We start from the raw sequence: 26,317 nt of genomic DNA, 5'->3' as shown, positions 1-26,317 counted from the left end.
GATGCCAGAAAAGCAGATCTTCAAAACCAGTTGGGGGCAGCACTTTCAGGCATCGGAAAGGCTGTCACGAGGTTGCTGGACCCAAGGGCCATTTCAGATGAAGACAGGCTCGTTTTGGTAGAGAGGTTGAGCGATGGGGGGCGTTTATTGGCTGATGCCCAATTTGGTGAATCAACTAGCAGAAAGGCTTTGCTATTGAATATGGGGTTTAAAAAGAAATTAAAAGAAATTAAAAGAAAACTATAAGGAGATCCTAATGGCTTCTGAGGTGGACCAGTTTTTGTTTGGCAACAATTTAGCCGAGGTTGTCGAGAAAAATAGAACCCTATATAAAAATAGCGAAGGGCTAATGGAGACACGAGGGTTCAATATCCCTTCAGGAAGGAAGCAGAGGACCAGGTATACAGGTCCTTTAAACTCCAGGGGCCCGTCTTCCTACCAACCATCAAAGAGGGGAGACGGGCAGTGGAGGGGGAAGGTAGACAGCAGGGTACCCAGACAGAGGGTGAGCTACCGTCCGAGGCAGCAGCAACAACAACCACAGCAGATGTACAACAGGCCTCGGACATACCCAAAGAAAGGAGAAAGGAAGCTATATTAGAGCCGGTGAGTAATTTTGCTGGTCGGTTAAAATATTTTAAAAACGTTTGGGAGCCTTTTTGTAAGGATAGTGTTGTTCTTTCCTGGTTAGACGGTTTTAAAATTCCATTTAATGGAGAAGTGGTTCAAGTTAACACACCAAAACCTCATAAGTGCTCCCCATCTGAAAGGTGTAGTATTCTTTCTTCGCTACAGCGTTTAGAGAAAATTGGGGCAATTTCATCATGTAAAGCTGTAAAGGGACAATTTATTTCTAATATTTTCTTAGTCCCCAAGTAAGATGGTACTCAAAGACTTATTTTAAATTTAAAATGTTTAAATATGTTTGTTAATACATATCATTTTAAACTTGAGGACCGAAAGTTGGCGGCAAATTTAATGTCAAAAAATTGTTACATGGCCACTTTGGACCTTAAGGAGGCATATTTTTAATCCCAATTTCCTCGGAGTATAAAAAATACCTAAGATTTTATTTTGACTCAAAACTGTACGAGTTTAATTGTATGCCTTTTGGTTTGAGTGTGGGTCTTCACGAAATTATTAAGACCTGTTTTGAGTCATCTTCGGTCTCTGGGTTACAGGTCGGTGAACTATTTAGATGATTTTTTGATATTTGGAGATGATATAGAAAAATGCAAAGCAAACAGACAGATAACATTAAGAACTTTACAAGATTTAAGTTTTATCATCAATTTTGAAAAAAGTTGCCTCGCTCCCCATACAGTTTGTAAATTTTTAGGGTTCAATTTTGATTCTAAAAGATTAGGCTTGGGCCTATCTCTGGACAAAATTATTAGAACTTCTAATTTGATAAGTAAGTTCCAGAAAATTAAGAAATACACAATAAGGGATTTTGCTAAATTTTCTGGGGTTCTTGTATCCGTTTGTCCTGCCATCCCATACAGTTGGCTATATACAAAAGAATTTGAAAGGGAAAAATTTCTTGCTTTGCGAAGAAATAATGATAATTATGACGCTCATATGCTTGTTTCGCAAAAATTGTATGCAGATTTTCAGTGGTGGCAGGACAGTATTTTAAAATATCCATTTTGTAAATTAGCTTCTTTTAATTTTGTTTTCGAGATTTATTCAGATGCAAGCATGTCTGGATGGGGTGCTGCATGTGGAAAGGGTTGAGCAAGGGGAGTTTGGAGCTCTGTAGAAAGAGATATGAGTATAAATTTTCTTGAATTATCAGCAGCTTTTATGGGCCTTAGTTGTTTTGCCTCAGAATCCCAAAATTGTGAGATTTTACTGAGGATTGATAACACCACTGCGATATCTTACATTAATCGAATGGGAGGGGTTCAATATCCTAGTTTAAACAAAATTACTCGTAGGATATGGCAGTGGTGTGAAAGTAGAAACATTTTTATATATGCCTCATACATAAGCTCTCGGGAAAATTTTGAGGCAGATTTTGAATCTCGGAACCAAAAAGAAAATACAGAATGGGAGCTTTCCCAAGAAATATTTGATGATGTTATATCTAAATTAGAGGTACCCGAGATAGATTTGTTTGCCAGTAGGATTAATAAAAAATACAACAAATTTATTTCCTGGTTCAGAGATTCCCGATGCCTTTTTAGTTAATGCTTTTACTCTTTCTTGGGAGACACATTATTTTTATGCTTTTCCTCCCTTTTCATTAATTCCCAGAGTTTTAAATAAGATTAAGGCAGATAAAGCCAAGGGAATAGTAGTAGTTCCTCATTGGCCCAGCCAGGCATGGTATCCTGAATTTAAGAGTTTATTAGTTTCGGAACTACTGATTATTCCGCCAGCAAAAGAACTTCTAGAGATTCTCATCCCCTGTGGAAGACGCTTTCCCTGGCAGCAGGAGTATTGTCGAACAAGCCTTCATAATTAAGGGCATTCCTTCCGACGCTCTGACTGTGATGAGAGCTTCAGTCACTGAATCAACGTGGCGCCAATACAACTCGGCTCTGAAGGTATGGTGGGAATTTTGTAAAGGGAAGCAGGTACCATTTACATGTTCAGTTCCCTTTCTATTGATTTTTTTTACGGAAAGTTTTAATCAAGGGAAAAGCTTTGGAACCTTAAATACTTTCAGAGCAGCTATAAGTATTATTTTGAATCCCAGTATTGTTAGTAATGTAATAATCAAAAGATTTTTCAAGGGTATTCAGAACTTAAGACCCTCAAGACCAAAGTATGATGAAACATTGGATCCAGAAATTGTCTTTTCATATTTAGCAAGTCTTTACCCAAATAATGACCTTTCCTTAAGAGATTTAACCTATAAGACAATAACTTTATTAGCCCTTGCTACTGCGCATAGAGTACAAACAAACATTATCTCTGATTGATGTTCGAAATATTAAAAGAAGTGAAAATGGTTTTCAAATTAAAATTCCCGATAGGATAAAGACATCGGGAAAAAACAAATTACAGCCTCTGTTAAGGGTTGACAGACATGATGACCCGAAAAGATGTCCGTATTTAAATTTATCAAGCTACCTAGAGAAAACTAGCGTTATTAGGGCATCAAATAAAAGACTGTTCCTATGTTTTAAAAAACCTTTTGGAGCGGCATCCCCGCAGACCTTGTGTGACCAAATGGTTGGATAAAAGCTGTTTTAAAAATTAGCGGGGTCAATATGGATATTTTTACGGCTCATAGCACTCGACATGCTGCCACTTCTGCAGCATTCAGATCTGGCGTGCCTGTGGACGTTATAAGAAAGACAGCTGGGTGGACCACCCAGTCTACCACATTCTTTAGGTATTACAATAAGCCTCTAGTAAGAAAGGACAATACTTCTTAGATTGGTTAGTGTATAGGAATACACATATAAAAATGTATAATTTATAAGATTTTGTTAAGTGTAATTATATTAGATATAGATTACATTATAGATTTATTCTTTTGGCAATATTAAAAAACATGTTCTTATTCAATGAGTGTTATTTCGGTTATAAATTTGTGCTAGAAAAGCTATTTTACAACAAATATTAACACTTACTTTAAAGCTCTACGTTTATTGTGATTTATGAGGGAAATACCCTGAAATAAAATTACAAGATCAAACGAACTTACCTGAAGTGAAGTTCGATCTTGATTTTATGAAGCGTATTTCCCGAAGTAAATCACTTTCCCTCCCGTTTCTCTCTAATAGTGGAAAAATGTTAATTCGTTTATGTATTATACCGTACCCAAAATATTTGTTATAAAAAATTGCTTCTAAGTAAATGAAAATGGACGCCACCGAAGCCAAGGATGGCTGCGCGCGGCGCGGTATGGTGGGGAAAAAACTTTTTTACAGATTTCTTTGAATATGGTGCTTTCACCAATATATCAGGTACAAGTAGTAGGTTTATTGTGATTTATGAGGGAAATACGCTTCATAAAATCAAGATCGAACTTCACTTCAGGTAAGTTCGTTTGATCTTGTAATTTTAAGTAATAATGCGGGCCTGTAATTAAATAAAAAAACACGGGGGCGAAAAAATTTACAAAACAAATGAAAATTCTTAGTGTCTTTTTTAATAGAAATGAATGACGTTTCCATCTGTCAAATATTAGGGCAAATAACAAATATATACCAAGAAACCTAAATCAAATCGAATAAAACGAGTTTAGCCGACGATTGCAATTTAGAATCACTCTTGTCGTCACGATCGAATTCGAAGCCGTGAATCCCAGCCCAGGTCGTTTTTAGAGTGAACAGAGAAGGTGGGAGGATGACTAAAGAGGCGGCGATTGCCTAAAGCCTCATCTCATCTCCGAGAACATCTGAGGACGGAGGGGAAGTCTAGAAGGTTTAACCTTCACTTCATGGTGAGCAAAGAAGTTGTTGCTCAACTCGAGGAGGCCAGGTGGACACTCTTTTTTAAACTGGTCACTGTCTGAGCTTTTTTAGTGACCGTTCGGCGAACTGCCAGGCAAAGCACCGCAGCCGTAACCTCCAGACCATCAGAAGGGAAATATTCACTTAGGAAAAGGTCATATTACGATTGCTCTCAGGATTAGAGCAGCTCGCAGCCGTAACCTCCAGACCATCAGAAGGGAAATATTCACTTAGGAAAAGGTCATATTACGATTGCTCTCAGGATGTATAAGAACATATTAATTTTGATATCCAGATGTACTACAGTGAGAGGAAAACTAATTACACAACGGCTTTTAAGTCGAAATGGTCCGCGAACTAAATCAAAGAGCCTAATGGCAGACGGGTCATGGATGAAAAGCACCAATTCGGCCGGAGTGTACAGGATTGAGATGAACACAGTGTTCCTTCCAAAATCCTTTCCACTAGGGAAATACACCACAGTTTTCTAAGCGGAAGTGTCTGCTATACATGAAGTAGCAAACAAATGGGAAGCATTGGAAAGTAATGGGAATATACACTGTTCAGTTTTCTTAAATTTTACAATAATTTGAATCGTGTGTGGTGCGTGTCCAACATACTGAACCAGTTCGTTGAAACCCATTATCAGAAGAAGTAAATTCGCTAAACCGCATCGCTCACGCATCTAGTACCACCCGATACAATCCCGTGTTTATGGGATAAACCGCATTTCGTACTGAGAAAAAGCTGGCCAGCTAACGCGAGTGAAAAACTGTAATCGAGACAAAACCAGGTAAGGTCTCACAACCATTAATTGTCAAAAAACAATAAATACAGTCCACATTTCTCAATAGTAAGCTTTCGATACAGTACTTTCTTAACAAAAAATAAAAATCAAATAGAGATACTATAGAGTATCTAATATCAAATCATATCATATCAAATAGTTGATTTTTCAATAGTTTAGATGAGCTCAAAGCGATCCAGAAACTCAGGGCCAGCTCAGCGCTAGTCTAGGCGTGCAGGCGTGCAGAGACGCATTGGAAAAGCTTGCAGCACAAGGAAAGTGAGACTGAGGTGGGTCCCAAGACACCAGGGTGTCGAGGGCAATGAACTGGCAAGAGAAGGTTCCATTAGCCCCTTCGTAGGCCCCGAACCGTATCTCGGTCTCAGTAAAGAACAAATCTCCCAGGCATTAAAGCAAGCTGACTTCGCCAGGAACAGAGTATCAAAGACTTGGTGGTAATCCTGACTGGGCATAACTGTCTAAACAGGCATCTATACCTTCTTAGTAAAAGGGAAAAACCGTTCTGTCTGAATTGCGGCACAGGGGAAATAAAGTTTATACCACCTACTAGGTGTCTGTAATAGGCGGAATCGCCTGTCGTTGGTCCGAAAACTTTCGGAGTGATTCATAATGTATCGGCTAACGCCAGAACAACACTTCAAATTGTGTAAATTCACTTTGAAAAAAACAAAAATGTTCGAAATTTTATAGTGAGAGCAATTTGTGCAATTATTGATCTTTTTCGTACTAATTTTACTCATATCGATTCAAAATCATTAACAAGACAAAGAAATGTGCGTATGGTGTTGAAAAAGATGCTTAAAAGTCGATTCGTTGCCGTTTTCTACTTGCTGGCATTTGTCCTTCCACTATTAGGAAAATATTAATCTATAAATGACAGCTCGTGTAAGAATTAAGGCCAATTGCCAATAGTTTACGTCGCGTTTTTGATGACTTGAATTTGGCTCAAGATAAGAATTTGCATCGAAAAATTGTGTTTAATGATTAAGCTCATTTCTGGGTAAATGGTTTTGTCAACAAGCAAAGTTGCAAAATATATGGTGCAAAAACAATGTTCACGGCGATAACAAATCATCCTTACATCCAATAAAATTGACTGTTTGGTGCAGTTCATACACTGGTGCTTATTTATTCCGAAATGAGAAAGAAGCTGCCGTTACGATGAATGGCTATTTCACCACGGAGCGCTATCAAACCGATACTGAATGATTTTTGTTTCCAAAAATTAATTAGCAAAACTTTGATGACATTTGGTTCCCACAAGATGGCTCTTAGCCATCGATTTATTGCAAAATCAATTTGGAGACAACTTTATTTCCAGAGGTGGTTCTCTTAACTGGCCACCTTGTTCGTTCGCCTTTTGATTATTTTTTATGGGGCTTCGTTAAATCATGACTTTATGCCGACAAACCAGCAACTCTTGAAGCATTGGATGCCAGTATTCAAACCACCAACGATGCCATACGGCCAGATGTAATGGAATAAAAAGAAAAATTGGATTGATCAAATTGACCATGTAACTCGTACCGCGGCGGGCATATGCTGGTAATCATATTTAAGAAATAACCGAATTATAAAAATAAAAAATCATCCAACCATATTTCTATCGTATATTATTATTTAAACCTCTCAAGCTCTTAAAAAATACTCAGCTGCACTGTCCATTTTAAATATTTTTGTCTAAATATAGGAATAAAATAAATATATATTCCATTAAAACAAACAAATACTAAATATTTTATATATATTAAGTTATTGAACCATGACGCTCTTAAAGTGTGTGAAATAAATGAAGCCATACAAATTAAAGTGAGACTTTGTATTTTTCGTGTTTTCCAAAAATAGGATAAAAGTTAGTAGCTAATCTTCGTCCTATTTTATTTTATCATTATTATTATTAATTTACCTCCTCATACAATCTAATGCCCTCTGAAACTCATGCTCTGCCAAATGGTATTCATCAGACAATATTCTACACTGCTCCAAGGTAACCGACATTCCTGTTCTATCTTTGGCACTCTTACAGCTAGTAAACCTAATACCTATAAAATAGAAATAGAATAAATATCATATTAAACAAAATAAAGAAAAACACGTACCTTTCATATATCTACAAATTAGCGCCGACAACCGCAAAACTTCAACATTTTTCGGCTTGCCGCTATGCACTTCACAGCGCAAGCTTTCGATCAGTTCCAATAGAGGCTGTGAACTAGATCCTCCACTGGATTGCCTATGATTTTCGCACGGATTTATTTTTCTATATCTCAAGAAATATTCGTATAATCGACTATAGTTGTCAATATTTGAACGGTCTTGAGGTTTTGTGCTGCCTAGGCTCTCTGCTAAAGTTGCTCTTTCATTTATACCTAGTAAAAATTATTAGATAATTGCCTTGACACTTCAAAACAAATTAAGCCATACCTACTAAAAAGTTAATATTCGGTTGTTAATACCTAAATTCAATGATTTTAATATGATTTCATATATGGTGGAGCATAGTAGTATGTTATAAACGTGAAAACGCGAGATTGCATAGTGCTGACATTACGAGTAAATAGATTTTTTTGAAAATGAATATCTTTCATATACTTTGTACAGTGCCGACCGGTCAATGTCAGCAATCCACAGCGTCAAACTGTTCTATAGGGTGAGTTTTTTTGAAGTGTTACAATGCGATATGTCAAAAACGGCTGCAATTTTTTTTTTGACATTTTGGTGACATTTTAAGTATACCGGGGGGCAGTTTTTGTGATAGTTTTGACATTTGTCCCTTCACCCCCCTTAGAGGGGAGGTTCACTTCCTTATTTTAAATGGAATGACGTGTTTTTTATTCTTAAATACGAATCTACATAAAATATGAAGTCTGTTTACAAAAAATTTTTAAAATTCCTCTGCTGGTTACGGAATTATGATCAAAAATGTTTTGATTAAATTTGAAAATAATTCGAATATTTTACCATAATAACAGCCGGTTGCCATGGAAATCCTACTGTTTATTTTACTAGTATGGATGGAAATGAGTAAACTAGTAACAGTAGGATTTCCATGGCAACATAACAAGCAGTGTAACATAAAAATTTTGACGTGTTATTAACAAGTAAATTGTGTTTAAAAAGAAAAAAATGGAAGCGAATTTCAGTGTAGAAGTAGATATGTTGTTAATTTTGGGGGAGTGCAGAAAAAATTATAGGGAGGCTGCAGTAGTGTGGGCCGAGAGGTTTCCGGATATTCCAAAATCTCATATGGCCTTTAAGAGACTGGAAACCAGAAGTCGTATGACTGGTAGTCTAAAAAGTAAACGACGAAATCGGATTAAAACGCAGACAGATGAAAATAAGGCAGGTGCTGTATTAGGAGCAGTAGCTATTGATCCTCAAAATCAGTACCAGGCGGCTTGCTTTAGATGCTGGAATTAGTCAATCATCAATTATAACAATTCTGCACCGGTACAAGTTTTATCCTTACCACATTACACTTCATCAAGAGCTTTACGGACATGATTTTGAGAATCGCATTAATTTTTGCACTTGGATTTCAACAAAAATGCGTGAAAATAACCATTTTTTGAGAAACGTTATTTTTTCTGATGAGGCTTCTTTTAATAATTGCGGGCAGGTAAGTTTTAACTTATTTAAATTAGAACATATTCAAGTTTTGGTTGTTTGTTTTTCTAAAAGGTAAACAGGCACAACATGCATTACTGGGCAGCAAATAATCTTTGCTGGATGAGAACTGTACCAAATCAACATCCCTGGTCTGTGAACGTATGGTGTGGTATTTTCGAGGATAGAGTTATTGGTCCGCATTTTTTCCGAGGTCATTTAAATGGACAGGTCTACACAGATTTTTTAAGAAATCAGTTACCTCGTCTACTAAACCAAAATTTAAATCCTAACGTATGGTTTCAGCAGGACGGAGCTCCACCCCATTATGCCATACAGGCCCGTACTTATTTAAATGAGATTTTTGAAAACAGGTGGATTGGTCGAGGTGGTCCTGTCAACTGGCCTGCTCGTTCGCCAGATTTGACCCCCCTTGACTTTTTTTATGGGGATTTATAAAAGACAAAGTAATGGCTAGTGCACCTACAACTCCAGAGGACATGAAGAACAGGATTCGTTTTGCTTGTTCATTAGTGACACCGGCAATGTTACAGCGGGTACGAAACTCATGTCAAGAAAGGATAAGAAAGTGTTTGGATAAGAAAGTCGAAGGCGGTCACTTCGAACAGCTCCTTAGGCATAATACATAGACGATAAATAGTTAAAAAGTAGGAAATAATTTGTTTTTATTGTAGTAGAATATTCGAATTATTTTTAAATTTAATCAAAACATTTTTGATCATAATTCCGTAACCAGCAGAGCAATTTTAAAAATTTTTTGTAAACAGACTTCATATTTTATGTAGATTCGTATTTAAGAATAAAAAACACGTCATTCCATTTAAAATAAGGAAGTGACCCTCCCCCCCTCTTAGGGGGGTGAAGGGACAAATGTTAAAAATATCACAAAAAGTGCCCCCCGGTATACTTGAAATGTCACCAAAATGTCAAAAAAAAATTTGCAGCCGTTTTTGACATATCGCATTGTAACACTTTAAAAAACTCACCCTGTATAATCCGGACTTTGGATCCAATGGTCTCTGGTTCGATCTCTATATAATTTTTTTAAAAAACTTTTTTATTTTTGTTCTTTCATCATTGTATTTGTTTTGATTCTTTATAAGACAATATGTATAAAATGTACTGGATTTCGGTGATATTTAGCGTTTTAAAGTTCATATTCTAGTCAATAACGGTACACGATGTTGTAGACATATTATGTTGGTGAGAGTCAGTGTGTAGTTTTTGTATTTAGATGAGGTATGTCTTAACTGTGAATTAACGTTTTGTTCCTTATTATTGAGTTTTGATAATTTTATTTAGGTCTGATGATGCCCTAATGCGGCGAAACGCGTAACCTTTTAATACGCCCTTGATTTGTGAGACTTTGACTTGTTTGACTTTTTTTTTGACTTTCTCCTTCTTTGGTCAAAAATAAACAGGTTAAAGTAATAAACTCCCTTCGGAACCTACATCCAACGCTACACCGGCAGCCGGAAATTAAAGTTAGGTCGTCCTACGCCTGATATACAAATAAACACATACACAACTCGAAATATGTGTTAAGTAAGATCAGCCAAAAAAATGCAGATAGTATAGAAGTATGTAAAAAATATTGAAAAACAAAAAATTTATTTATTATTTCAACAAGCTAAAAATGAAAATACCGAACAAATGCATAAACGACAATATATTGATTTTTCAACTCCAAAATAAATTAAGTATTTTCTGCCTAAAAAAATAGAAAAATAGATTTTACATATAAATAATCTGATTTTGTACTTTTTGTTCTTTAAATACTTTCTTTTTTCTACATTCGGTTTCACCTGGCTTGATAATGGGAGGCTTCAAATAGATAAATTCTAAAAACAAAATAAAAACACTAAGTCTCGGCCTCGAAATATTTTTATGTCCCGAAGGCTACATGTTTCTCTTAAAATAAAGCATCATCACGTAATTACAATAAAACTCTACACTAAAACAAAATCATAGTTTAAAATTATCCTATAAACTAGTAGTAACTCTCATGAAATGACCTGATTTGTACTGACAAATAAAATTTAAAATCGGAGAATACCAACATATTTTATTATAAAAAACAATAAGATGGCACAGGGATTTAAGAAAAAAAAATATGTAAAAAAGCTTGGTGAAATACCAGACCTTTAACCACTCGGCCAGCCCTGCTTATAAATGTGAGAGTCAAAGGCATGTATGCATGTGTATCGTGAGCAGAAACAGGAGGTTAGATAAGATTCTTAAAGATATAGTCTGGCAAGTCGATCTGAAACAGCGGCAGGAATGTGGGCCAAAATATTCGACGTTGCCACGTTTAACCTCAAAACGTAATTGTGCGGGACTTACTTTCTAATAATATGCAATATAAGATTTTTTACAATCACAAGATATAGAGGGTAAAATGTTAAGAATTATAATCTAAATAGTTATTCCATTTTGGCTTTAATACGCAATTGTTTTACCATTAAATATGGTACAATTAAATGTTTGTCCAAAAAATGGATCATGTTTAGTAAATCTGGCAATATTACGTTCCACTTTACATTCCTACTTCTACTCCTCTACTTCTTGTATAATAGGGGTCAGCCATTATGAACCTGAACGCTTGTGATTGGTTTCCCTCGCCGCACGTGTTTTTGTTATGAATTATTTCGACAGTTCATTGGACAGGGTCTTTGTCACCTGTTTACAATGCTTCCTGCCGTTTCAAAACATTGATTACTATTGAAGGGTGGACAGTGGCGTAGGTTTTATCGTTGATTTTTGGATTCCGTTTATTTTAATTATTATTCTAATATTTAATTTTTTAGTTTGTTTTATTATTGTCTACATATATACGAATAATAACATTTATTATAATGAATAAATTCACTGAGGGTAAGGTCCTTCATAGCAAACGAGGAAAGTGATAGCAAACATTTACAGGTAAGTTATAATAATTTATTTAAAAAAAAGTGAAATACATTGTGCCTCTTAAAAAAAACAGTAGTTTATATTACATTTTATTGCTTTTTGTATATGCATTCCCACTATGCATTCAAAATGTTGTTATTAGGATTTGCGATAAAAAAGCTGCAAATAATTCGATGAAATTGCCTCTTAAACGTAAGCTTGATCGCGTTTCCCTTTATACCGGAGTCTCCGTATCATCTGTGAAAAAAATTCACAAGGAAGATGAAGAAAGGCGACAAAATAACCCTGATGAAATGTTAGCCAGTCCAGGGCCACGGAAAACTGTCGTCGAAAAAGATGACAGTTTTCATTTTCAAATAGTTAGGCATTGTATCACCAGATTTTACCTGGAATATAAAGTGGTTCCGACAACTAGAAAGTTGTTTATATAGAAGGCAAATTTTTCTTATTCCAGGGAAACGCTTCGGTCAAATGGCTTTTTTTGGCGTGTCAAAATAAGAGGAAAATCTTAATGGAGAGGCCCAATATTCTTTCCTGGAGATACAAATATCTTCGCGAAATACGAAAATATCGTGAAGAAGGCCGAAACATTATTTACTTGGACGAAACTTGGGTGGATAACGATTTGACGTTCAAGAAATGTTGGCAGAGCGATACGGTTACTGGTATCGCTAATACAAAACAGTGTGTATAAGTTACAGTCATATATTTTTTCACTGGCGAGGTTTCAAGAACCCGTTAAATTTGAGAAATATATATTATTTAAATGATATTTTAGGTCGGCTAATAATTGTTCATGCAGGTTCCGACAAGGGTTTTGTGGACAATGCCTGTTTAAAATTTAAAGCCGGAAGGTGATTACCATGGCCAAATGAATAGGGAAAATTTTACTAGATGGCTCAAGGAAAAACTTCTCCCAAATATACCAGCCAATTCGGTAATAGTGTTAGACAATACTCCTTATCATTCGATGCAGGAGGATAAAACCCCAACAAAATCCTCTTTAAAAAGAGATATAATCGCCTGGTTAACTAAGAAAGGTAATTATAACAACTTAATTAAGCCTTTTGAACTGATAAATTTTAAATATATAAATGTACCTACATAATATGTACATACACGGTGAACTAATGAAAACTTTCCACCCCAGTTTCTTCAGATATTTTCTTTTAAAAAAAATTTTTGATGATCGTTTTTTGACTTCAGGCGAACAAATTTATTTGGTATTTTCAATCCCTTAACTTTAACCCCCATGCGGGGGTGAGACTATCAACATCAAAATCTTAAATAGGAAGGGGTGTCGAGTGATACCCTTACCATTTAAGATTTTGGCTGAAAAAATGGGGTGGAATAAGGTTTATCCTGTATATTATTATGTATTACATTTACTATATGTTACACGATGCAAGTGCCAGAAAATTTGATCTTTTCGATTTGGTTTTACGCCACAAACCACCTGGTGACCAAAAAAATTATATAGTATTATAAGGTCCCATGGGCATACTCCATTAAGAACACCGCCTTATTTATGCGAGTTAAACCCAATTGAATTAGCTTGGGCAAGACTCAAATTTTTAATAAGAAGTCGGAAAACTACTGGCAATTTTAACATTACAACCTTAAAGGAGGTTACTGAGGATGCTATATCCTCGATTTCCGAAAATGATTGGCAGAAATTTTGCCAGCACGTCAGAACTGTGGAGGAAAAATTTTGGGAAACTGACCAAATCATGGAAGAAATCGAGCCCCTTGTCATCACAATAGGAAATGAGGACAGTGACACTAATGGCAGTAGTAGTGAAGACGATAGTGAATACGAGGCTGAAGGTAAAGAAGGCTTGCTTATTTCACCAGTGAAAATAAAAACATGTTTAAGTGAAGTGTGTGAGACTGAGAAAAAAAACATTAATATAAATAACAGTAAACGAAAAATTAGGTAAGTTATTTACCTTATATTTTTCTCAAATTACCTTACTTTTTCGGAAATTCCAAAAAGAGTAAAAATTTCGCATAAAAAAACATAAAAATTCCCGTTCCCAGCTTAACCGAACTTTTATCATTGCCAAAACGCTTATGCTGTTCGTTTTTTATAATCTATACCAGGTGGTTCATTTTAGTCGACGTTTGACTTTTGTTTTGTTTTTTTTTAATGACCTTCAAAATACACGTACTATTGCAGTGATGCGGCCCCCTGTGACCTTAGCAACTTTTGTTTAAACTTTGTTTTCAAAATTCGGCTTAGCAACAGAGATATTTGCGTGCGACCCTGTATACAGGGTGTTCCACAATCAACGTCACAGGCTATAACTTTTTTATTTTTAGGTATATGTTTTTTTAAATATATTTTTAATAGCTATAGGATCACTACTCAAAATGACTTAAAAAAACTACCCCCGACAAATTCATTTTTGGGGGATGTATTTGTTGGGGGTAGTTTTTTTAAGTAATTTTGGGTAGTGGTCCTATAGCTATTAATTTTTTTTTTTAATTTTTATAGTTAAAAATAAAAAAGTTATAGCCTGTGACGTTGATTGTGGGACACCCTGTATACCAAAAAAAAAAGAACTTATTTCTAAAACCATAAAACATACAAATGAATAATTAATTAGGAAAATTTATTTTGATAAATTTTAAAATTATTTTCCTTAAATCGAATTTAAATAGCTTCACATAATACCACACGCCACTGTCCATTTTATGAATGAAGTCGGCCATGTTGTCTCCACTACTGCATTCCCCTTACCTCAGGCCGAAGTGTTTCAGATCCGTCTGCCACACTGTAAGTCCTGGCTCAAAGGTGAAAACATCATTAATGCATGTCAAAATTGGACGCTTCTTGGCTTTGGTGATTTCCATTTTGAACAAATGGGGGGAGAAAGTAAACTCAAAGTCCAAGTCTCATAAATCAAGCGTCTATTTAAAGGTTACGCGTTTCGCCGCATTAGGGCATCATCAGACCTGGGTAAAATTAACAAAATTAAATAATACGGAACAGAACGCTAATTAAAAGAAAAGACATACCTATCTAAATACAAAAAACTGCACACTGACTCACACTAACATAAATAAAAATAAAATAAAATAAGTTTACACCATCGCGTGTATCGTTATTGACTAAAATATGAATTTTAAAACGCCAAATATCACATCCAGTAAATTTTTTACATATTATTTTATAAAGAATGAAAACAAGTACAATTATGAAAAGAAAAAAATATACAAAAAAATTTTTCAAAAAAGACAGGGATCGAACCAGAGACCATTGGATCTGAAGTCCGAAGCCAAACAACTTTGCCAAACAACTTTTTTATTTCCCTAAAAATTACATTGCTAACTTAACTATGGTACTTATTTACAGAATATATACACTTATACAAAATTTACAGAATTCATATTTGAGTCCGCACGCGGACATTTAAATATGAAAGAACCCCTGGGGGGGCCGTTGTTATGGCCTGGTCTGCAAATGGTACCACTTAGCCAGTGCCGACACTAACTCCCATCGCCTATCTACAAGATTTATATGGGAACTTCAGTTGTGAATGAGCGTAATGCTCTTAGCAATGTGACGTAAGCATGCCGCGGGTTGTTCAACAGCGTCAATGGTGTTTTTTGAGGAAAAGCCGGAGTGAAAAACCTCATCAAATTTCATTCAGGTACCTTGTAGCAAAAAGATTGGCGCAGAGCATTTGCTTGAATCTCCCACTGGCCGGAACCACGGGAGTGGGAACCGAGAAGCAGCGAGTCAATGACTCGAAGTGTGCGCCAGCGACGGCGACAGGTGCAACGCCCGCTCTCGCCCGTGGCGTCTGCCGCGTCGCCGTTGGTCAGTGACGTGCTATGTTAGGTAGAGGTTGGGGACTTTGTGGGAGGTGTCAATCGGTATCTCGGCATGGCGCTCGCTTTGATGGGGGACCGTTTAGGATGCCCGAAAATAAACTGGAAGCCTTTTATAAATTGGCCCATGTTTAATTTGATTTTGGTTATCATATCGGATTTGGGTGATATTTCGCGTCATTTCCGTTCCTTTCACGGACACCGTGTAGAACATCTCTGATATATCGGTGATATAATCAGAGATGTATTCCACACCGGTGCTTTCGTGCAAGTCACGGATCCGCGTATATCTGTCCGCAGATAAGACGCCTCTCAGAATTTTATTTTGAAAAACTTGGAGGCGTTGCGTGTGGGCAAGGTCTAATTATTTGTTTGTAAATGATCAGTTTATTTTCCGGGCTTAAGGGTGATTTAGGACTGATGAGGGGATAGAGTTTTTGTTGTGCTGCAAATGTTCTTTGCAGCACTGAGGAAATGTGGGGTGATGAAGTCCGAAGCATATACCTTGTCGCCAAACCGGGGTAATGATGTAGGATGCGAGTAATTACGTTATATGAGACAAGATTAAAATTTTTTACTGGAGATTATTGAAAATGAGATTAGGTTCGAAATTAAAGATATCATTGACACAATTTAATATTGGGCTTCTCTTAGCTCTTGTAATCTCCAGCTTTTCGAGGAGATCTAGTTTTTTACCTTTTCCACACTCATGTAATATAGTTACATCATCCGACACCGAAAAGTTATGACCATTCGATAAAAGATGATTTGCAAAGGCTGACTTTAATATCGGTGTCCTTACAATTGTTGAAAAGACTTATATGTTCTTTCACCCTAGTGGAAATTCTTCTACCAGACTGACCAACATACACAGCGGAACACTCACCACAATTCAAAGAATACACCCCAGATTTTAAAGTTTGCTCCATTTTATCCTTTGTGTTTATCAAGTGCTTTTTCAAAGTGTTTGCAGTTTTATAAGCTATTGAAAGATTAAGATTATTTTTAAATAGTTTTGCAAGTTGGAGAGATATTGAACCAAAAAATGTTAAAGATCTGAATTTGTTAAGATTTAAAGAATTGGAGTGTAAGATGTGGTAGGAAAATTTATATTTATTCATGTATGCGAAAAAAAGTTTATTTATGGTAGAAAGTGGAAAACCATTATTAACTGCAATCTGCTTTATTATGTTAAATTCTTTATAAAAAGATTCCTTGGATAGAGGAAGGGTGAACATCCTATATAACAAAGAGTTAAATGAAGCAAACTTGTGGGTATGTGGTGAGTTAGAAGTGAATTGTATGATGTTGTCAGTTGTGGATGGTTTCCTCTCTCAAAGAAAATTTCCATTTTCTCAAAGAGATCCAACTTTCTACCCTTATACCCTTAGGGCACTCGTGAACAATGGAAACATATTCAGGGATGGAAAATAAATGGGTAGCAAAAGCTGACTTAGTTTCTATGGTATCGGTGTCCGTGAACTTATTTACGAGGCTTAGATGTTCCTGTATCCTCGTGGATACTCTCCTTCCTGATTGTCCCACATAAACAACAGCGCAATCCGCACAATTTAGATGATATACACCCGATTTGGATAGAGGGTTACTTTCATCCAACGTCTTTACTAGGTTCTTTCTTAGCGAGTTAGTCATTTTAAAAGCTATGGAAAGGCCGAAAGGCTTAAAATTTGCAAGTTGTTGAGAAATGTCGCCGAAATAACTGAGGCATATATCATATATCGTCAGTGATGTGACAATACCTCCTAACTTCCAAAAATACATATGTTCAGTTACTACTTTAAAATTATTCCTGACAATTCTGCGCATGATTCAAAAACCTCCTAACTTGCAAAAACTGCACTGTTTTTAAGTCCCTGCGTAAAAACAATACCTCCTATCTGTTAGCGCTTTTTATTATACAACAAATATCGCCTATCTTGTTGCGTGTATAGGCTCGAGCAGATCGTTTGCTGAGCTCGCAGTTTTTTACAATAAATAATGTTAATTTATAAGATAATAGAGAAATATAGTAAGGTGTTTTCAAGATAATATTTCTGTTAAGTTGTTTTAACTATCTCAATCTTAAGATTGCCCTGTTTTCGAGAAAAAAAGCCGGTAAGTAATCATTGTTTATGTTAAGGTTAGGTTACATTTTAATTTTTCAGATTTTTTTAAAGATTATTCCATCACGCTTATAAAATACAAGTGCCCATTTTTAAAAATCATTGTTTTAGGATATTTTCTAATTTATTTTATTTATTTTTTTATAAAATTTTCTTACTTTCTATTGTTTTTTCAATGGTTAGTTAGGAAGATAAAATAAAATAATTAATTAATATAAAAAAACTATTAATTAATATAAGCGGTAAATAGGAGGTTTTTTTTTCAGACTATCTACAACATGAGTTCACGTACGCTCAAAATTTTAAACCTAGTTTCCAAAACTACGCAAAATAATATGATACCCGTACTAGAGTTTTCGGATCATAATAAGCTTCTCATGCAACAACTTCCGATAGAAGATCTTCCTGTGCAAGAGCTTCCCGTACAAGACACTACCATGCAAGAGCCTTCTGTACAAAAAGTTCATGTACAAGAGCTTTTAGAAGAAGAAAATAACTTCGCAATCAATATAGATCAAATTCCGATTGTTTTTGAAGATCAGTTATCAAGACATTTTTGTGGAAATATTCAAACCGATAATTAAAATTCTGATCAATGTATGCTTGAAAATAACCAGACTTCAGATGATCCGGATGATACCAACGAAAGGCTTCCCCACATAAGTGAGAATATAATATCAATGGATTTGAGATCTGAAAGTGTAGCAATTGCGATTCCTTCCAGTTCGGGTATATCTTGTGATTTTAAGAGAAATGTAGATGAAAACAGTGAGTCTGCAAGAAGCTCTTCTAGTGGATCGGTTTTATGAGCGGGAAATAGCTGAAGAAGAAACCAGTTCCAGTGCTTCTGAGGAACGACAGGGAGTCGGTGAGCGGAATGAGGTTCAGTTGCAGCCTATGTATGGAAATATGGAAGAAGGTCGTAAAAGAAAGAAGAAAGCTATCCAAGCAGAGTGGAAGAAGAACAGAAATGAAAAATTGCGTGAAAAGGGAAAGGAATATTTAGGATACAGCAGGAGCAGAGATGGGACTGTTAAACAAGATAGCATGAGACCTGAAAGGAACATGGGAGGAGCCTGTAATTCACTTTTCTGTAGAAAATCTTCCAAAAGACAATGTGACGCATTTTCCGAGGAAAAAAGGAATGAACTTTTTAAACATTTCTGGTCTTCATTAAGTTGGGATCAAAAAAAAATCTACGTTTGTTCGCATGTATCAAGGGTGGAAACTAAAAAAAAACTGCTACTCTAAATGAAATATCTCGTAGAGAAGGAAGTTTCAGTTACACTCTGAGCAATGGACAAAAAAAACTACCCGTGTGCAGGCAGTTCTTCTTAAGCACTTTGGGCCTTCGACCTTTTACAGTGCAAACTTGGGTAAAACAAAGTATAAATGGTATGCGAGAAGAGAAGCAACAACAGAATGAGAAAAGAAAAAATAGAAATTATCGTGTTAAGCAGTTTAAAGAACAGAATGAGTACTTAAGTATTTTTTTTGAAGAATTACCCAAACAACCATCCCTTTACGTAAGAAAACATACCAACAAGCTGTATCTGGAAGAACATTTTACATCAATGAAGCAGCTATTTGATAAATACTCAGAGAAATGTCAAGAAGAAAATGTTACACCGTTGGGAAGGTACGTTTTCGAAAAAATATTTAAGGAAAAAAATCTGCGTTTGTTTACCATGAAGAAGGATCGATGTGATATTTGCATACAGTATGAGCATAAAAATGTGCCAGAAGATAAATGGAAATTTCACATCGACAAAAAAGAGAAAGTTCGTAAAGAGAAAGAAAACGACATTAAAAAAGCTAAAGAAAAGAAATGCATTCTATTAACAATGGATTTACAGGCCGTAAAAGTAGCTCCATATCTAAATGCCACCTCCATTTATTTTAAAACCAAGTTATCCTGTTATAATTTCACTGTATATTATGTTGAAAATCATAAAGTGTCTTGTTACTGGTTTACAGAAATTGACACAAACCTAAATGCTTCTACTTTTGTATCTTGTTTGTTAGATTATATCAGAGCAAACTGTTTGAATTTGAATCTTCCTATTATAATCTACAGCGACGGCTGTACATTTCAAAACCGGAATGTGGTCATGTCTAATGCCCTTAACTTCTCAACTGTTCATAATGTAACCATAATACAAAAGTTTCTAGAAAAAGGTCATTTACAAATAGAAGTGGATTCAGTACACAGCTGCATAGAGCGAAAATTAAAAAATATCAAAATCCATTTACCGAGTGACTACTTAACGGCAACAGAAGAGACACGAAAACATCCGAAGCTTTATAAAGCTATAAAATTGGAGTATGATTTTTTTAAGGATTACTCTGATGTAGCAAACTTTCAATATACTTCTATAAGACCCGGAAAAAAAAATCAGACCCTACAGTTACAGACATCGTAGGGATAAAATACTCAGATGATGATTTACAGATCAAATTAGATTTTGGAAAGGAATGGAAGTCGCTGCCTATCAGAAAAAAACCTATAGGTTCTGATATAATATACCCCCAAGCCCATACGTCTCAATTACCAGTCAAGAAAAAAAAGTGGTTACACGTTAAGTTAACAAAACTGTTTTGAAGAAATTTTGTATAATAAATATACCTATTTTCTTTTACAAATTTAGTTTTATTGTCGTAGTCTTGAAATAATATGTCTATTTTAATACCTCCTAACTTCCATCAATTTAAACCCAATATGTCCTATCTTAATTATAAAAAAAAACAAAAAAAATAAATAAAAATTTATTATTTTTTAGCTTTTATTTCCTTTTTCAACACTATATTTGCCAAAAAAAATATTAATATAAAATTGCCATGACGATAAAAATATTTTTTTTTGTTTCCTGTAAAATTATGTCTAAGTTATTATATCATTACTGACGATATGTTAGAGCCGTCCCGAATTATTAAGACGTAACTGTAGAGTTGGCAATGTGGTAAACCTGAGATGGTCAAGCGTGGGAGTCACGGACGTTTCCTGCGGGGAGCAGCATTGCCGTCTTTATTTGTTGATATTCTTCTGTTTTATGTTTTATTATATTTTATACTTAAATTTTGTTCGAGTATCTTTTATATACAGGGTGTCAATTTGAAAACTTCCCACCCCTATTATCTCGAAACGGGTTAGGTTTTTATAAAATCGCTAGGACACGTCGATTTTATTATCGAGGGGGAACAATTTTTATGCAGAAATCACTTCGCCTCTTTCAACCCCCTACCCCCCAGAACCTCCCTCTCAAAAATCTTAAATGGCAATAGGGGTTGAGTGATACCTCATTTGAAAGAACTTTTTATTCTCTACATTTTGGCACCTTATTTTTTAAATTTGAGTGCTGCGTTGCCAAGTTAGGGTTATTTAAACATTGTTAAATTACTTATTATTAAACATTATTCCTGTAAGTGTTTTAATTACGTTAAAGCTATGATTTGCATTGAAACATGTTATTTAGGTTAATATTATTTTTACTAAACATTTGCATAGCCGTTACAATTATGGTCTTTACAAAAGCACGCCTAAAATTTATTTTATTAACACATCTACTTTAAGAGGTGTTCAAAGTGTTCTCCATTGTTCTCCAAACAAAAATAAAGTCTATTCTCAAATTCTTCCCGAACATTCTGAAATACCTCTTCTGGAATAGCCCTACTTGCCTCTGTAATTCTTCTTTTTAAATCTTCGATATCATCAGGCTGAGTTTTGTAAACAACCGATTTTATGTGCCCCCATAAAAAAAATCTAACGGCGTTAAGTCTGGTGACCTAGCAGGCCATTCTATCGGTCCCCTTCTACCAATCCATTGGTTAGGGAATCTGTTATTCAACCACTTCCGCACTGGCCGAAAATAATGCGGCGTAGCTCCATCTTACTGAAAGTGTAGTTCGTTTTCTTGCAAAATGTTACCAACTTGATTTTCCAGTTCAGTTGTTATCAAAGGATCAATTACATCTTCAAGTAGGTGTAAGTAGAGCTCTCCAGTTAAGTTTTGTTCAATAAACAACGGTCCTATAACAGCATTTCCAAGAATACCGGCCCAAACATTAATTTTTTGTGGCCGCTGTGTAGCACCCTCTCTGAAAATGTGGGGATTGTCCTCACTCCAGTATCGACAATTCTGTCTATTGACATGGCCGTTTAGGAAAAAGGTACATTCATCACTGAAGCAAATGTTGCTTCCAACAATTGCACGAGTGTTTATTAAGTTGGACATAATTTCGCAAAACTCTATTCTCCTATCAAAATCGTCCTCATGAAGTTCCTGTAAAATTTGCATCTTGTACGGATGATATTTATGTAACTGTAATGCTCGTCGTACAGTTTCATGTGACATTCCAGTTAGACGTGCTACTGTACGGAGAGAATTGGTGGGTTCTGCAACGAATGTTCCCAAAATCTCTACTCGAGCATCTTCGTTTAAAACACGCCGACTTGCCCTTTTGTTGTTTCCAACTGAACCCGTTTCATTAAATTTAGCTACTACGTCCAAAATGTATCTGTGACTTACATTACAATTAGGATTTCTATTATTAAAAACTTCTGCCGTTCTTCTTGCGCATCTTCCTTGCTCGCCATAAATAAAAATCATTTCAATGCTTTGCCTAAGCGTGTATACCATAGTAACTAACAATAACACACAAATTATCGAAATAAATTTTAACTGATTTAAATACCTAGTGACATTGACTGGTAGGAAAGTTCACTAAATACTATTTTAAATTTCGGATCATATCATCGAACTGTATTGAGACGAATTCCATTGCAAACGAAAATAAACAAAAAAGAAAAAAAATTAAATGTTTATCTTTCATGACCAAAAGAATTTGTCGGATTGATAAACACTTTCAGTGAGAAATGCACCGGTTCGCTTTATGGTCAAACACGTTCCAATAGAAATCATAGCTTCAACGTATTTAAAACACTTACAGGAATAATGTTTAATAATAAGTAATTTGACAATGTTTAAATAACCCTAACTTGGCAACGCAGCACTCAAATTTAAAAAATAAGGTGCCAAAATGTAGAGAATAAAAAGTTCTTTCAAATGAGGTATCACTCAACCCCTATTGCCATTTAAGATTTTTGAGAGGGAGGTTCTGGGGGGTAGGGGGTTGAAAGAGGCGAAGTGATTTCTGCATAAAAATTGTTCCCCCTCGATAATAAAATCGACGTGTCCTAGCGATTTTATAAAAACCTAACCCGTTTCGAGATAATAGGGGTGGGAAGTTTTCAAATTGACACCCTGTATATAGGCTAACATCAATAATAATTTTAGATGAGGACTTTTGGTCAACAATGTGGACGCGGAATCTTCAGTTTTTTAGCCTTCGGCGGCCTCCCCTTTTTTATCCTTCATTTTATATTACCATTTACTTACTTGCACCCCTTAAATTACAAGTCCACGAACCGCCACTGATAACTGAATCCTTATTTAAATAATATTAAAAGGAAAGTTTGTAAGTACTCACTTACCTATATTAAAAAATACTGGGGTAACATGGAAACTATAAGTTTGCTTTGAAGGTAACAAGCTGTACAGGCTATCAGGTACTGGAAGGGTTACAGTTAGGCTATTGCGGGTACCCGATACTCTATAAAATAAATAAAAGGACCCAATGAAATCACTAAAAAAAATAACCAAGCAAGCAACAAATAATAGAAATCTTAGCAACAAATCTTAGAAGTTTAGAAACAAACTGATTTTCAGTCTTTATATGAATATACGTTTAATCACAGATTTAAGAACACAACACTTCGCGTAGCGTATATTTATCTGTGGTGTAATATTAACTTGATTTTGTGTACTACTTAAATGATGTAAACATGGTGTTTTATGAAGAAATATATACTGATTTAAACAAATTTATTCTTAAAACGCTAAAAAGCAAAAGGAATAATTTTGTTTTTAGCGTTTTAAGTTTTTAACGCTTTAATGATAATGACTACCTATAATAGAATATTATAATATTGCAGAAGTTACAAAAAGAAATTAAATTTGACATTGATAATGCCTTTATTATTTAATTATTGCATGAGTATAGAATTAAAATAATCCGTCTAACTTCTGACAAGTTATCAATTTTAAAAGGAATAATAAAAATATACCTGAGATTATGTCTTGGAGTAGTAAAGAATTTAAAAATCCGATAGATATTATAAATACATTCGCAAACTTTTTTTTAAACTGCCTATATTACTTCAATACCGACTCAGGACAGACAATATAGGAATAAGAAGTCTAGTTCCATTGCGGTTGGTAATGTGACTGAGGTCGAAGTATTTGATTGCTTAACGAAAATGAAACCTAAAGGAATAGTAGGACCAGATAAAATTTCCTTATTTTTTCTTCATGATTGGATATGTGCATTGGTAATTACAATTTATTTACAATTTACAATTTTATTATTTTTAATAAATTTATGCAAAACTAGCAATTTTCCAATATTTGGAAAAAAAATTTCTTAAGTCTTCTGGTTTTTAAAAAAGAAAAAAAAAAGAAAACTATCGTCCTGTGTTAACAACTTTTAACACCTAACACTTTTTTTTAATGTTTTGAGATCAATGGAATAACTCTACCTCATGTGGAAAGTTTTGAGATCTTGGAGTGGTGTTTGATAGCAAATTTTCTTTTGTACACCAAATAAATAGTCTTATACATAGTGTTTTAAGTCACTTGGTTGTATTAGAAATTCTAAATTAATTTATAATTGTTAACGTTTAAATTACTTTACAAAGCATTTATTAGATCTAAACTTGAATACGCATATGTAATAAGGTCTCCTTACTACCTAATTCACATTCATAATTGGGAAAAAGTGCCGATTTTTAAAATACATATCTAAGTTTTAGAATTAATGATCAATATCCATATATATTTTCATCAAATTTTGCTAAAAAAACATGTATTTTATTCCCTGTTACATGGAGGAAAAATTGTGATTCTAAGATTCCTTTATAAGGTGTTGCATAATATTTTAGATTGTATTAATTATACTTACAATAAAACTCCAATAAATGAGAGCTTTTTTTGGACATCTTTTCTTATACCTAGCAGTATCTTGCCAATCACCAACATTCTATAATTCCACACCGAGTATTTATTACAGTAGTATCTTTAATCAACATCTAAGGAACTTTTAGGTAATTAACAGAAATCTCAAATTATTATTATTATTGTCGGGTGCGTATTAATGTAAAACTACCCGTCGTACACAATACGCGGTTCGGTCCAATAATAAAAGCCAAAAACTTTAGACAAAAAAAAACACTTATATTATCAAACAAAAATCAGGCAGTTTTAAGATGGTTAAAGACTATGTAATATATGAAAATTAAATAAAAATCAGAAAAAGCAAAAAACCTATTAACCCGGCCCCAAGAATATAAAACCGACCGAAATAATAAAATAAAAACTGATAGCTCTGACAGACGTCGTTCAGGATGACGTGACATTTATGTCATTATGCATCTTTTTTATTTATAACTAGATTTAAACTTTTACTTTTTATAATTTACTATTGTATATTTTTTAAAGTTCTTGTTAACGCATTTGTTAATTGATTTTGTACTATAAGTTGAATTTAAATAAAAACACAAATTAAAGAATAATTATTGATTAAAAATCACTTACTTGGGCGTAGGCACAGTTTCAACAGACGGACTGGGACTCCTAGCTAAAACAAATAAAACGGTCCTTAGGTCTTCTATAGCGACCGACATGTCGCCCCACATGTCGATCTCGTCACCGTAGTAGCTGAGCAGCCCTTCGAAGTGGGCCAAGGGTCCCAATTGGCCCAAAGTTGCGACGTAAGCGGGGTCAGCTTTATGGCACCATAAACGGGTCATTAATCCCACAACTAAGGATGTAAGCTGAAAAAGCAGTTTTAGGCAAACTTTGCTACTTTCTTTTTTTCAGTGTTTTCTTTTAACGATCTAATAATTTTACTGTAATTTTTTTTTTACTGGATTGACTTACTGCTTGCGAAAAACAAACGTCTCTGCGATACCTAACGTTGCAGACTCTTTGGGCGGCTTTAGGATCTTCTTGCACCCTAAACACTGAATGAGTTAAACGCGCAGTCTTCAATAAGCCATCCATGGCTTGTCTTAATTTGCGCATGCTTGGTCTCAATTCCGCTGACCAATCGCTGATTTTGTTCAAATCCAATCCGTCAGTGAATTTGTTTCCGTTTCTTACCACAGCCTGTGAGAACATTAAATTGATGACCATGAATATGATTGTTATACATAATGTACTAATAATAATACTATGAAGTTATACATAAATAACTAACTTTCCATAACTGATAATAGTAAATATGTATCAATTGGATACATTCCAGGATTATAGAAAAAACTAGATTTTATTTGAAACTCATAAGGCGTTTAATATTTCTTTTTAAGAAAAGAATTAGAGATTTAAAATTAAAAAAAAAAAAAAAAGAAAATTAAAGCCATATTATACAGTAGAGCCTCGTTCATCCCAACCTGCAATAATACAAATTGAAAAAAACAATAATGATGTATATTTTAACCCGAATTTTTATGTATGCGATAATCCGAATGACAAACTTCCAATGGC

General features: G+C 34.8%; 1 protein-coding gene across 5 annotated transcripts in view; it reads right to left on the bottom strand.

Moving 5' to 3' along the window:
• Nucleotides 1-26,317, bottom strand: part of LOC126739727 (inositol polyphosphate-4-phosphatase type I A) — a 114,688-nt gene that overhangs the window by 9,522 nt on the left and 78,849 nt on the right. For 4 of the 5 annotated variants that reach the window (XM_050445521.1, XM_050445520.1, XM_050445523.1 and 1 more), the window contains 5 exons: nucleotides 25,712-25,939; nucleotides 25,367-25,605; nucleotides 23,209-23,327; nucleotides 7,320-7,589; nucleotides 7,127-7,262 (listed from right to left, as the gene is read on the bottom strand). In XM_050445521.1, coding sequence (XP_050301478.1) covers nucleotides 7,127-7,262; nucleotides 7,320-7,589; nucleotides 23,209-23,327; nucleotides 25,367-25,605; nucleotides 25,712-25,939 — 992 coding nt within the window. Of the gene's footprint in view, nucleotides 1-7,126; nucleotides 7,263-7,319; nucleotides 7,590-14,500; nucleotides 14,716-23,208; nucleotides 23,328-25,366; nucleotides 25,606-25,711; nucleotides 25,940-26,317 lie in introns of those variants that run through there. The other variant, XR_007661693.1, reaches the window with a different exon arrangement.

Source organism: Anthonomus grandis, chromosome 8, assembly GCF_022605725.1.
Source record: "Anthonomus grandis grandis chromosome 8, icAntGran1.3, whole genome shotgun sequence".
Lineage (NCBI taxonomy): Eukaryota > Metazoa > Arthropoda > Insecta > Coleoptera > Curculionidae > Anthonomus > Anthonomus grandis.
This window is presented reverse-complemented; position numbering and strand designations above follow the sequence as displayed.